Source organism: Salmo salar, chromosome 15 (genome assembly GCF_965601325.2).
Source record: "Salmo salar chromosome 15, fSalSal1, whole genome shotgun sequence".
In the NCBI taxonomy this organism is placed as follows: Eukaryota; Metazoa; Chordata; class Actinopteri; order Salmoniformes; family Salmonidae; genus Salmo; species Salmo salar.
This window is the reverse complement of record NC_138305.1, coordinates 112,355,001-112,370,251: the sequence shown is the minus strand read 5'-3', so window position 1 is coordinate 112,370,251 and position 15,251 is coordinate 112,355,001. Positions and strand designations below refer to the sequence as shown.

Sequence of the window (15,251 nt, the reverse complement as noted above, 5' to 3'; positions counted from 1 at the left end):
CTGTCTATTATCTATCCTTTACCCCTACCTACAGTATACTGCTGTTACTGTCTATTATCTATCCTTTACCCCTACCTACAGTATACTGCTGTTACTGTCTATTATCTATCCTTTACCCCTACCTACAGTATACTGCTGTTACTGTCTATTATCTATCCTTTACCCCTACCTACAGTATACTGCTGTTACTGTCTATTATCTATCCTTTACCCCTACCTACAGTATACTGCTGTTACTGTCTATTATCTATCCTTTACCCCTACCTACAGTAGGTATGTACTCTGTGTATATAGCCATGTTATCATTGACTCAGTACTGGTACCCTGTGTATATAGTCAGGGTACACATTGACTCAGTACTGGTACTCTGTGTATATAGCCATGTTATCATCGACTCAGTACTGGTACTCTGTGTATATAGTCAGGGTACACATTGACTCAGTACTGGTACTCTGTGTATATAGCCATGTTATCATTGACTCAGTACTGGTACTCTGTGTATAGTACCATGTTATCATTGACTCAGTACTGGTACTCTGTGTATATAGCCATGTTATCATTGAATCAGTACTGGTACTCTGTGTATATAGCCATGTTATTGTTACTCAGTACTGGTACTCTGTGTATATAGCCATGTTATCATTGACTCAGTACTGGTACTCTGTGTATATAGCCATGTTATCATTGACTCAGTACTGGTACTCTGTGTATAGGACCATGTTATTGTTACTCAGTACTGGTACTCTGTGTATATAGCCATGTTATCATTGACTCAGTACTGGTACTCTGTGTATAGTACCATGTTATCATTGACTCAGTACTGGTACTCTGTGTATATAGCCATGTTATCATTGACTCAGTACTGGTACTCTGTGTATAGTACCATGTTATCATTGACTCAGTACTGGTACTCTGTGTATAGTACCATGTTATCATTGACTCAGTACTGGTACTCTGTATATATAGCCATGTTATCATTGACTCAGTACTGGTACCCTGTGTATATAGCCATGTTATCATCGACTCATTACTGGTACTCTGTGTATATAGCCATGTTATCATTGACTCAGTACTGGTACTCTGTGTATATAGTCAGGGTACTCATTGACTCAGTACTGGTACTCTGTGTATATAGCCATGTTATCATCGACTCATTACTGGTACTCTGTGTATATAGCCATGTTATCATTGACTCAGTACTGGTACTCTGTGTATATAGCCATGTTATCATTGACTCAGTACTGGTACTCTGTGTATATAGCCATGTTATCATTGACTCAGTACTGGTACTCTGTGTATATAGCCATGTTATCATTGACTCAGTACTGGTACTCTGTGTATATAGCCATGTTATCATTGACTCAGTACTGGTACTCTGTATATATAGCCATGTTATCATTGACTCAGTACTGGTACTCTGTGTATATAGCCATGTTATCATTGAATCAGTACTGGTACCCTGTGTATATAGCCATGTTATCATTGAGTAAGCATTTCACTGTTAGTCCACACATGTTGTTTACGATGAATGTCACAAATAAAACTTGATTAGATTCCACTTGTCATATTTTAACCTTTTAATCTTGCAGTTTTATAGTGGTTTCACCCCTCCTGAACCCCTAGTCAGACACATAGACATATCATTCATAGTCAAATAAGTCACTGTTTTCTAAGGCCAAGACATCTCCATACCAACTGGTCCAGAACACTCAAGGGAAACCAGTTCAACCACTACACCAGAAATACTCCAGCTATAGGTCTACCAACTGGTCCAGAACACTCAAGGGAAACCAGTTCAACCACTACACCAGAAATACTCCAGCTATAGGTCTACCAACTGGTCCAGAACACTCAAGGGAAACCAGTTCAACCACTACACCAGAAATACTCCAGCTATAGGTCTACCAACTGGTCCAGAACCCTCAAGGTAAACCAGTTCAACCACTACACCAGAAATACTCCAGCTATAGGTCTACCAACTGGTTCAGAACACTCAAGGGAAACCAGTTCAACCACTACACCAGAAATACTCCAGCTATAGGTCCAGAACACTCAAGGGAAACCAGTTCAACCACTACACCAGAAATACTCCAGCTATAGGTCTACCAACTGGTCCAGAACACTCAAGGGAAACCAGTTCAACCACTACACCAGAAATACTCCAGCTATAGGTCTACCAACTGGTCCAGAACACTCAAGGGAAACCAGTTCAACCACTACACCAGAAATACTCCAGCTATAGGTCTACCAACTGGTTCAGAACACTCAAGGGAAACCAGTTCAACCACTACACCAGAAATACTCCAGCTATAGGTCTACCAACTGGTCCAGAACACTCAAGGGAAACCAGGTCAACCAGACACCAGAAATACTCCAGCTATAGGTCTACCAACTGGTCCAGAACACTCAAGGGAAACCAGTTCAACCACTACACCAGAAATACTCCAGCTATAGGTCTACCAACTGGTTCCTCCCCAAACCAACCTCAGCCCTCTAGGGAAACCAACTAGGCAGGGAGCCCTCCAGAAATACTCTGGTTGTAAATATGACAGCCATAAATACATAGTCAGCTGACTACAGTCATAAATATACAGCTAGCCAGCTGTGTGATGGGACAGATATGTAATGCTGCATACCGGCCACCAGGGGGAGACAGGAATATAGCCGTCAACTACAACCCTAACCCTAACCCTAACCCTTAACCTAAACCTTAACCTTAACCCTTAGCTACCCTAACCTTAACCCCTACCCTTAACCTTACCTTAACCTTAACCCTTAGCTACCCTAACCTTAACCCCTACCCTTAACCTTACCTTAACCGTTTTAAATTTCAACTTCAATGGGGTGACGTAAGAGTTGGGACGTCCCAAGAATCCCGTTTAGACTTGTCCTGTTCTAAACTGCCTCAGTCATCATTGCAGTTATATGGTGAGCTGCAGTTATATGGTGAGATCCAGTTATATGGTGAGCTCCAGTTATATGTCCAGTTATATGGTGAGCTCCAGTTATATGGTGAGCTCCAGTTATATGGTGAGCTCCAGTTATATGGTGAGCTCCAGTTATATGTCCAGTTATATGGTGAGCTCCAGTTATATGGTGAGCTCCAGTTATATGGTGAGCTCCAGTTATATGGTGAGCTCCAGTTATATGTCCAGTTATATGGTGAGCTCCAGTTATATGGTGAGCTCCAGTTATATGGTGAGCTCCAGTTATATGGTGAGCTCCAGTTATATGTCCAGTTATATGGTGAGCTCCAGTTATATGGTGAGCTCCAGTTATATGGTGAGCTCCAGTTATATGTCCAGTTATATGGTGAGCTCCAGTTATATGGTGAGCTCCAGTTATATGGTGAGCTCCAGTTATATGTCCAGTTATATGGTGAGCTCCAGTTATATGGTGAGCTCCAGTTATATGTCCAGTTATATGGTGAGCTCCAGTTATATGGTGAGCTCCAGTTATATGGTGAGCTCCAGTTATATGGTGAGCTCCAGTTATATGTCCAGTTATATGGTGAGCTCCAGTTATATGTCCAGTTATATGGTGAGCTCCAGTTATATGGTGAGCTCCAGTTATATGGTGAGCTCCAGTTATATGGTGAGCTGCAGTTATATTGTGAGCTCCAGTTATATGGTGAGCTCCAGTTATATGTCCAGTTATATGGTGAGCTGCAGTTATATTGTGAGCTCCAGTTATATGTTGAGCTCCAGTTATATGTCCAGTTATATGGTGAGCTCCAGTTATATGGTGAGCTCCAGTTGTATGTCCAGTTATATGGTGAGCTGCAGTTATATGGTGAGCTCCAGTTATATGGTGAGCTCCAGCTATATGTCCAGTTATATGGTGAGCTCCAGTTATATGGTGAGCTCCAGTTATATGGTGAGCTCCAGTTATATGGTGAGCTGCAGTTATATGGTGAGCTACAGTTATATGGTGAGCTACAGTTATATGGTGAGCTCCAGTTATATGTCCAGTTATATGGTGAGCTGCAGTTATATGGTGATTTCCAGTTATATGGTGAGCTCCAGTTATATGGTGAGCTGCAGTTATATGGTGAGCTCCAGTTATATGTCCAGTTATATGGTGAGCTCCAGTTATATGGTGAGCTCTAGTTATATGGTGAGCTCGAGTTATATGGTGAGCTGCAGTTATATGGTGAGCTACAGTTATATGGTGAGCTACAGTTATATGGTGAGCTCTAGTTATATGTCCAGTTATATGGTGAGCTCCAGTTATATGTGAGCTCCAGTTATATGGTGAGCTCCAGTTACATGGTGAGCTGCTAGTTACATGGTGAGCTCCAGTTATATGGTGAGCTCCAGTTATATGTCCAGTTATATGGTGAGCTCCAGTTATATGTCAGTTATATGGTGAGCTCCAGTTATATGGTGAGCTCCAGTTATATGTCCAGTTATATGGTGAGCTGCAGTTATATGGTGAGCTGCAGTTATATGGTGAGCTCCAGTTACATGGTGAGCTGCAGTTATATGGTGAGCTCCAGTTATATGGTGAGCTGCAGTTATATGGTGAGCTCCAGTTACATGGTGAGCTACAGTTATATGGTGAGCTCCAGTTACATGGTGAGCTACAAAAGTATTGGGACAGTGACACATTTTCTGTTGTTTTGGCTCTGTAAAATTACTATGAGGTTGAAGTGCAGACTGTCAGCTTTAATTTGAGGGTATTTTCATCCATATCTGGTGAACCGTTTAGAAATGAAAACACTTTTTGTACATAGTCCCCCCCATTTTAGGGAACATAAGTATTGGGACAGTAAAGTAGTCAAAGGTTCAGTATTTGGTCCCATATTCCTAGCACGCAATGATTACATCAAGATTGTGACTCTATTAAACGTGTTGGATGCATGAGAAGATTAATCCATAACAACTTCCAAAAGTGTCAAAATCATTTGATTTTGAGATAGTTGTGAAATCCAAAATTGTGCTATATATATATATATATTTTCATTGGCTAAATCATAGCTAATTTGTAAACTATAAATATTGATGCATTACTAGCTCAAACACTTCATCTGCAAAGATGACAAGTTAGTTAGTGGGTGATAGTGATTTCAGAACCCCTGTTCTACACACAATACCCCATAATGACATCACAATACCCCATAGTGACATCACAATACCCCATAGTGACATCACAATACCCCATAGTGACATCACAATACCCCATAGTGGCATCACAATACCCCATAATGACAAAATTAACAAAATGTTTTTAGAAATGTTAGCAAATTTATTGAAAATGAAATACAGAAATATCTAATTTACATAAGTATTCACACCTCTGAGTCAATACATGTTAGCATCACCTTTGTCAGCGATTAAAGCTGTGAGTCCTTCTGAGTAAGTCTCTAAGAGCTTTCCACGTCTGGATCTTACAATATTTACATATTATTATTTTGGGGGTATTATTCAACTCTGCGAAGTTGGTTGTTGATCATCGCTAGAAAGCCATTTACAAGTCTTGCCATAGCTTTTCAAGCCGATTTAAGTCAATACTGTAACTAGGGCACTGAGGAACATTCCATGTCTTCTTGGTAAGCAACTCCAGTGTAGATTTGGCCTTGTGTTTTAGGTTATTGTCCTGCTGAAAGGTGGATTTGTCTCCCAGTGTCTGTTGGAAAGCAGACTGAACCAGGTTTTCCTCTAGGATTTTGCCTGTGCTTAGCTCTATTCTGTTCATTTGTATCTTTAAAAAACTCCCTAGTCCTTGTAGATGACAAGCATACCCATAACATGATGCAGCCACCAACATGCTTGAAAATATGAAGAGTTGTACTCAGTGATGTGTTGCATTTGCCCCAAACATAACGCTTTGTATTCAGGACATAAACTTAATTTCTTAGCAACATTTGTTTCAGTTTAACTTTAGTACCTTATTGCAAACAGGATTCATGTTTTGGAATATTTTTATTCTGTACAAGCTTTCGTCTTTTCACTCTGTCATGTAGGTTAGTATTGTGGAGTAACTACAATGTTGTTGATCCATCCTCAGTTTTCTCCTATCACAGCCATTAAATTGAGCAGTTTCCTTCCTCTCTGGCAACTGAGTTAAGAAGGACGCCTGTATCTTTGTAGTGAGTGGGTGTATTGATATCATCATCCAAAGTGTAATTAATAACTTCACCATGCTCAAAGGGATATTCAATGTCTGCTGTTTTTATGTTTACCCATCTACCAATAGCTGCTCTTTGCGAGGCATTGGAAAACCTCCCTGGTCTTTGTGGTTGAATCTGTGTTTGAAATTCCACTGCTTCGACTGAGGGACCTTCCAGATAATTGTATGTGTGGGGGTACAGAGATGAGGTAGTCATTTCAAAATCATGTTAAACACTATTATTGAACACACAGAGTCCATGCAACTTATTATGTGACTTGTTAAGCGAATGTTTCCTCCTGAACTTATTTAGGCTTGCCATAACAACGGGGTTGAATTGTTACTGACTGAAGACATAAGCTTTTCATTTTATATTAGTTAAAGTTTCTAAAAATATAATTCCATAATGACACAGTGGAATTATGTTTTTCAGAAATGTTTACTAATAAAAAAAATGAAAAGCTTATGTCTTCAGTCAGTAAGTATTCAATCCCTACGTAGGCCAGTGTAACATCTCAATGTAATCCGTTTTAAATTCCAGCTGTAACAATAAAATGTGGAAAAAGTCTAAGGGTATGAATACTTTCTGAAGGCATTGTATGGCATGCACGCACGCACGCACGCACTCACGCACACACACACACACACACGCACACACACACGCACACACACACGCACACACGGTCAGCTCATGAGCTCCATCAGCAGCAGATGTGAATTTTAAAAACGGGACATTTCATTTGTTTATGCAACAAAACGTCAGAGCATAGTATCGCATCGAACCGAAATGCAGCGATTCATTCTCTAAACAAACCGGTTTTCCTGTATTGTATTGAAGCTCGTGTATCTAGATACGTATCCAATCATTGTGAAAGGGGAAAGATGCACATCCAGAGAACACCACTGGTCAGGCAGTGGATCGAGATGTTTTTTTTGGATCAGCTGTCCGTACGTAATAAGATGGTTCTCGTTTTATTTTCAACAAAAGGCAGAGATTAGTTTTATTTCTCTCAGTTTTAATCGTTACCGTGTAAAACTGTTGTCTTCCTCCTTGTTGTATATTTTTTGAAACGTTAAAAACATACAATCGTACACCGAAGTGAAGCCGTTCTGAACGCCTAAAACCCCCTGGGAAAGTGTTCTTGGCTGGGACAGTGACAAACGTTGTCAGTGATGGTTAGTGACCAGTGGAACAGGGTGGTCTGTACTGTAAAGAAATGGACAGTGTTTACTGGTCAGTCTGTAACATAGAACAGCATGGGCCAGGATGTGGACAGTGGACAGTAAAACAGTAAACAGGACAGGGGACCGGATGTGGGTCAGGGAAACTCAGCCAGATGCAGGATTAAACTGGATTTATTCACCCTGTTCATCACTCTGACAGCTCTGGACCAGGATATACAACACTGGACCAGGATAAACAACACTGGACCAGGATATACAACACTGGACCAGGATATACAACACTGGACCAGGATATACAACACTGGACCAGGATATACAACACTGTCCATCACTCTGACAGCTGGACCAGGATATACAACACTGGACCAGGATATACAACACTGGACCAGGATATACAACACTGGACCAGGATAAACAACACTGGACCAGGATATACAACACTGGACCAGGATAAACAACACTGGACCAGGATAAACAACACTGGACCAGGATATACAACACTGGACCAGGATAAACAACACTGGACCAGGATATACAACACTGGACCAGGATAAACAACACTGGACCAGGATATACAACACTGGACCAGGATATACAACACTGGACCAGGATATACAACACTGGACCAGGATATACAACACTGGACCAGGATATACAACACTGGACCAGGATATATAACACTGGACCAGGATAAACAACACTGGACCAGGATATACAACACTGGACCAGGATAAACAACACTGGACCAGGATATACAACACTGGACCAGGATATACAACACTGGACCAGGATATACAACACTGGACCAGGATATACAACACTGGACCAGGATAAACAACACTGGACCAGGATATATAACACTGGACCAGGATATACAACACTGGACCAGGATATACAACACTGGACCAGGATATACAACACTGTCCATCACTCTGACAGCTGGACCAGGATATACAACACTGGACCAGGATATACAACACTGGACCAGGATAAACAACACTGGACCAGGATATACATCACTGGACCAGGATATACAACACTGGACCAGGATATATAACACTGGACCAGGATATACAACACTGTCCATCACTCTGACAGCTGGACCAGGATATACAACACTGGACCAGGATATACATCACTGGACCAGGATATACAACACTGGACCAGGATATATAACACTGGACCAGGATATACAACACTGGACCAGGATATACAACACTGGACCAGGATATACAACACTGTCCATCACTCTGACAGCTGGACCAGGATATACAACACTGGACCAGGATATACATCACTGGACCAGGATATACAACACTGGACCAGGATATACAACACTGGACCAGGATAAACAACACTGGACCAGGATATACAACACTGGACCAGGATATACAACACTGGACCAGGATAAACAACACTGGACCAGGATAAACAACACTGTCCATGGATCTAACATTCAATATTAGTCTGTTTTATAGAAACATGGGGCCGGTGACCCCAATATAGATGGGGGGGTGGGCTTCTGAGAGGTCACTGCGTTTTTGTGTGTGTGTGTGTGTGTGTGTGTGTGTGTGTGTGTGTGTGTGTGTGTGTGTGTGTGTGTGTGTGTGTGTGGGGGGGGCTGAAAGCACTCAGGATTAGAGGCAGTGAGAGCAGCTGGGTTTAATCTGTACCAGCACAGAGGCAGCTGTCACTCACAAAGAGACAGCTAGACAGACGAACAGAGAGACAGAGACCGACAGACATACAGACATAGACAGACACAAAGACGGAGAGAGAGACAGACAAGAGACAGACAGAGAGACAGAGAGACAGACAGAGACGGACAGACACAGAGACAGAGGGACCAAAAGTCCTTTCACCAGTGGCACAGCTGGAGAGAGAGAGACAGACAGACAAACAGACAGAGAAACAGAGAGACACAGAGACATAGAGACAGACAGACAGACCAAAAGTCCTTTCACCAGTGGCACAGCTAGCTAACCCTAATCTGGGTTAAGCAACTCAGAGGCCACTCATAGGTACCTAGGTAATGGTCCCATCATCCTCTCTGATCACCTGTAATAGATGTTAAAGCTACCTAATCTCCTCTATCCACTTAGACTATTACTGCTGCCATACTGCTGTTATACCGCTGCTATACTGCTGCCATACTGCTGTTATACCACTGCTATACTGCTGCTGCTATACCGCTGTTATGCACTGCTATACTGCTGCTGCTATACCGCTGCTATACCGCTGCTGTTATACCACTGCTATACTGCTGCTGCTATACCGCTGTTATGCACTGCTATACCGCTGTTATACCGCTGCTGCTATACTGCTGCTGCTATACCGCTGCTGCTATACCGCTGCTATACTGCTGCTATACCGCTGCTGCTATACCGCTTCTGCTTTACCGCTGCTATACCGCTGCTATACTGCTGCTATACCGCTGCTATACCGCTGTTATACTGCTGCTGTTATACCACTGCTATACTGCTGCTGCTATACCGTTGTTATGCACTGCTATACCGCTGTTATACCGCTGCTGCTATACCGCTGCTGCTATACCACTGCTATACCGCTGCTGCTATACCGCTGTTATACCGCTGCCATACTGCTGCTATACCGCTGCTGCTATACCGCTGCTGCTATACCGCTGATATACCGCTGTTATACTGCTGTTATACCGCTGCTACTATACTGCTGCTATACCGCTACTGTTATACCGCTGCTATACCGCTGCTGCTTTACTGCTGTTATACCGCTGCTATGAAGCTGCTGCTATACCGCTGCTATACCGCTGCTGCTATACTGCTGCTATACCGCTGCTATACCGCTGCTGCTATACTGCTGCTATACCGCTGCTGCTATACCGCTGCTGTTATACCGCGTCTGTTATACCGCTGCTGCTATACCGCTGCTGTTATACCGCTGCTGCTATACCGCTGTTATGCACTGCTATACCGCTGCTGTTATACCGCTGATATACCGCTGCTGTTATACCGCTGCTATACCTGCTATACCGCTGCTGTTATACCGCTGCTGCTTTACCGCTGCTATACCGCTGCTATACCTGCTATACCGCTGCTGCTTTACCGCTGCTATACCGCTGTTATACCACTGCTATACCGCTGCTATACCGCTGTTATACCGCTGCTATACCGCTGTTATACCGCTGTTATACCGCTGCTGTTATACCGCTGTTATACCGCTGCTATACCGCTGCTGTTATACCGCTGCTATACTGCTGCTGCTATACCGCTGCTGTTATACCGCTGTTATGCACTGCTATACCGCTGCTGTTATACCGCTGATATACCGCTGCTGCTATACTGCTGCTATACCGCTGTTATACCGCTGCTATACTGCTGCTGCTATACTGCTGCTATACCGCTGTTATACCGCTGCTGCTATACCGCTGCTGTTATACCGCTGCTGCTATACCGCTGTTATGCACTGCTATACCGCTGCTGTTATACCGCTGATATACCGCTGCTGTCATACCGCTGTTATACCGCTGCTGCTATACTGCTGTTATACCGCTGCTATACCGCTGCTGTCATACCGCTGTTATACCGCTGCTGCTATACCGCTGCTGTTATACCGCTGTTATACCGCTGCTATACCGCTGCTGTTATACCGCTGCTATACTGCTGCTGCTATACCGCTGCTGCTATACTGCTGCTATACCGCTGTTATACCGCTGCTGCTATACCGCTGCTGTTATACCGCTGCTGCTATACCGCTGTTATGCACTGCTATACCGCTGCTGTTATACCGCTGATATACCGCTGCTGTTATACCGCTGCTGCTATACCGCTGCTGTTATACCGCTGTTATACCGCTGTTATACTGCTGTTATACCTGCTATACCGCTGTTATACCGCTGCTGTTATACCGCTGCTATACCGCTGCTATACCGCTGCTGTTTTACCGCTGCTATACCGCTGCTGCTATACCGCTGTTATACCGCTGCTATACCGCTGTTATACCGCTGCTATACCGCTGCTGCTATACCGCTGTTATACTGCTGCTATACCGCTGCTGCTATACCGCTGCTGTTATACCGCTGCTATACCGCTGCTGTTATAACGCTGCTGTCATACCGCCGCTGTCATACCACTGCTGCTATACTGCTGCTATACCGCTGCTATACCGCCGCTGCAATACCGCTGCTGCTATACCGCTGCTGCTATACTGCTGTTATACCGCTGCTGCTATACTGCTGCTATACCGCTGCTGCTATACCGCTGCTGCTATACCGCTGCTGCTATACCGCTGCGGTTATACCGCTGCTATACCGCTGCTGCTATACTGCTGCTGCTATACTGCTGTTATACCGCTGCTGCTATACTGCTGCTATACCGCTGCTGCTATACTGCTGCTATACTGCTGCTGCTATACCGCTGCTGCTATACTGCTGCTATACTGCTGCTATACTGCTGCTGCTATACTGCTGCTATACTGCTGCTATACTGCTGTTATACCACTGCTATACTGCTGTTATACCGCTGCTATACCGCTCCATTAGGTTCAGTAGTAGGAGATGTATCCTGTCAGGGATGACTGCAGGCTTTTGTTCCAGCCAAGCTGGAAGACCACTCATTCCTGACACCAAGCACAGTAACACATCCAATCCAATCAATACTTCTATTGGTACAATCAGGGGGATTAGCATTCACACTGGCCTGCTGCGGATAAGAGTGTGTGTACCTGTGTGTGTGTACCTGTTTGTACATGTGTGTGTGTGTGTTTGTACGTGTGTGTGTGTGTGTGTGTGTGTGTGTGTGTGTGTGTGTGTGTGTGTGTGTGTGTGTGTGTGTGTGTGTGTGTGTGTGTGTGTGCGTGTGTGTCTAGTTACCTTGGGCAGCCGAAGACATTTGGACGACACCTCATACTCTATGTATGCCTCCTCCTGTCCCGTCCGTCCTCTTCCTCCCTCTGTATAACACAGCTCCTGGGCCCTCTGCAGCGCCGCATCCAGCTCTGACATCCCGTAAACACACAGCGCCGAGCGACCCGTCGCCGTGGGCGTCGACGCCTGCCCCGCCGCCATGGCAACGAACAGCGCCGGCCTCCCCTGGTGTTCGGCGGGGGAAGCCCCCTGGGCGAGGTTGTAACCGCCGGAACATTCCAACGGAACCTCCACGTAAGAGTAGAAGCTCCGGTCTCCGGCGCAGAGACGTGAAACGTAAGTCCGGTACTCCTTCCTGTGCCACATATCCCTCCGCGAGAACAGGAAGTAGACGTGGTCGCTGTGGTTAAACGCTGAGATGAAGTTGTTGTTGTACTCGGAGTAGCTACCGACAACCAGCTTCCCTAGTTCTTCGTCTTGAGAGAAGGCCTGACGGACGGGGGACGAGCTGGGGGACAGACGGCGCGTTGTGATTGGTGGGATGTCGCTGGGGCCTTTACTAGTGTAGCCACGCCCCACTAGCATCAGCCCCACCCCTTTCTGGTTCAAGATCACGCCCACGGTGGAGACGCGGGGATCGTTGGCGGCTACGTACTGCGTGTCCACCGGGTTGGACGTCTGGTAGAGCACCTCGGACACATTACCCAGACTCCTCTTGTCACAGATACCTTGGAACAACGTCCCGCACACGATCAGGCTCCTTGCCGCGACCTCTGAACCCAGCGCGTCCACGCCTTCCTCCAGGAGAAGGATCTTATTGGTGTTGGGGGTGACCCGGGCGGTAGGACAGTCCCTGGAAACTATTGGAGGCAGACATTCAGGACTGTCTAGTTTGGGGCCAGTCTGACTGGAGGACAGCACCTAGGACAAGATGAGAGATAACACAGAGGAATGGTGGGTAGGGCGGCCGGAAGCCTAGCGGTTAGTGCTTTGGGCCAGTAACCGAAAAGGTCTCTGGTTCAAATCCCAGATCCAACAAGGTGAAAAATCTGTCGTTGTGCCTTTGAGCAAAGCATTTAAACCGTAATTGCTCCAGTAAGTCGTGACTCGAATGTATAAAATAAAACATATATTTTATTGGTAGCCTGTTCCCTCTATAGTGTACACTACTGTTGATCAGGGTCCATTGTAAAGGGAATAGGGTGCCATTTTAGGACAAAGCCATTGTTTGTGTTCACAGAACTGGTCTAAAAGAAACTCTTACATAAACACAGACAACATACAAAAAACATATAGGAGTGGTTTCCCAGACACAGGCTAAACGCAGTACTAGACTAAAACGTAAACTCAATGGATAATCTCCATTGAAAGTGCTTTTTAGTCTATTTAGTCTTAATCTGTGTCTAGTAAACCAGTACATAGAGAACCAGGGTCCCAGAGAGCCAGGGCCCAGAGAACCAGGGCCCAGAGAACCAGGGCCCAGACAGCCAGGACCCAGAGAACCAGGGCCCAGAGAACCAGGGCCCAGACAGCCAGGGCCCAGAGAGCCAGGGCCCAGAGAACCAGGGCCCGAGAACCAGGGCCCAGACAGCCAGGGCCCAGAGAGCCAGGGCCCAGAGAACCAGGGCCCAGAGAACCAGGGCCCGAGAACCAGGGCCCAGACAGCCAGGGCCCAGAGAGCCAGGGCCCAGAGAACCAGGGCCCAGACAGCCAGGGCCCAGACAGCCAGGGCCCGAGAACCAGGGCCCAGAGAACCAGGGCCCAGAGAGCCAGGGCCCAGTGTTTCAAAAGTTGGATTTTGCCTATTGGATAGGATTAAATGCATAGAGCTAGAATGCATAGAACAGAGGAATCATTGACTTGAATGGGGGACTCGTGAAGGATATACGACGAAGGAAGCTAGATCTACATTGGGTTTTCTAAAGTTTAACCAGCTTCAGTTAGCTTCACATTCCAGCTCAGGCTTCATCCGTACTACGACGGTGGATATTGCTCGTCTGCCTGCCGCTAACTCTAGCAGGCTTGTAACTGCTGAACATCAACCCATGGACGAGTCAGTGCCACATCTGGTTTTAGCCGTTTAATTTCACACTAGCTAGGTTTCCATCCAATTGGCGACAGATTTCCCTGCGAATATTTTTTAAAATTTGCATAAAAACAATATGCGCATTTTCCCCACCAGAGGTGTTTCCATCAAATTGACTTGTTGTGTGATGACGTAGTGCACATTAGCATAACTTTTGCGGTTAAATTCTCAGGTACCGGATAAAACACTCCAAGTGAAATGGGTTTTACACTCCACTGATGGTTCTCTAACAAAACACTGGTACTGATGAGGTGCTGTTGGCTAGAGGGCACCTATACCCTACTACATGATGAGGTGCTGTTGGCTAGAGGGCCCCTATACCCTACTACATGATGAGGTGCTGTTGGCTAGAGGGAACCTATACCCTACTACATGATGAGGTGCTGTTGGCTAGAGGGCACCTATACCCTACTACATGATGAGGTGCTGTTGGCTAGAGGGCACCTATAGTCTACTACATGATGAGGTGCTGTTGGCTAGAGGGCACCTATAGTCTACTACATGATGAGGTGCTGTTGGCTAGAGGGCACCTATACCCTACTACATGATGAGGTGCTGTTGGCTAGAGGGCACCTATACCCTACTACATGATGAGGTGCTGTTGGCTAGAGGGCACCTATACCCTACTACATGATGAGGTGCTGTTGGCTAGAGGGCACCTATACCCTACTACATGATGAGGTGCTGTTGGCTAGAGGGCACCTATACCCTACTACATGATGAGTTGCTGTTGGCTAGAGGGAACCTATACCCTACTACATGATGAGGTGCTGTTGGCTAGAGGGAACCTATACCCTACTACATGATGAGGTGCTGTTGGCTAGAGGGCACCTATAGTCTACTACATGATGAGGTGCTGTTGGCTAGAGGGCACCTATACCCTACTACATGATGAGGTGCTGTTGGCTAGAGGGAACCTATAGTCCACTACATGATGAGGTGCTGTTGGCTAGAGGGAACCTATACCCTACTACATGATGAGGTGCTGTTGGCTAGAGGGAACCTATAGTCCACTACATGATGAGGTGCT

General features: G+C 45.4%; 1 protein-coding gene across 2 annotated transcripts in view; it reads right to left on the bottom strand.

The window, feature by feature from the left end:
- The window catches only part of plxnb3 (plexin B3), a 256,626-nt gene that overhangs the window by 120,989 nt on the left and 120,386 nt on the right, over window positions 1-15,251 (bottom strand). For both annotated transcript variants that reach the window (XM_082962290.1, XM_082962289.1), the window contains exon 3: window positions 12,142-13,056. In XM_082962290.1, coding sequence (XP_082818416.1) covers window positions 12,142-13,056 — 915 coding nt within the window. The remainder of the gene's footprint in view (window positions 1-12,141; window positions 13,057-15,251) is intronic.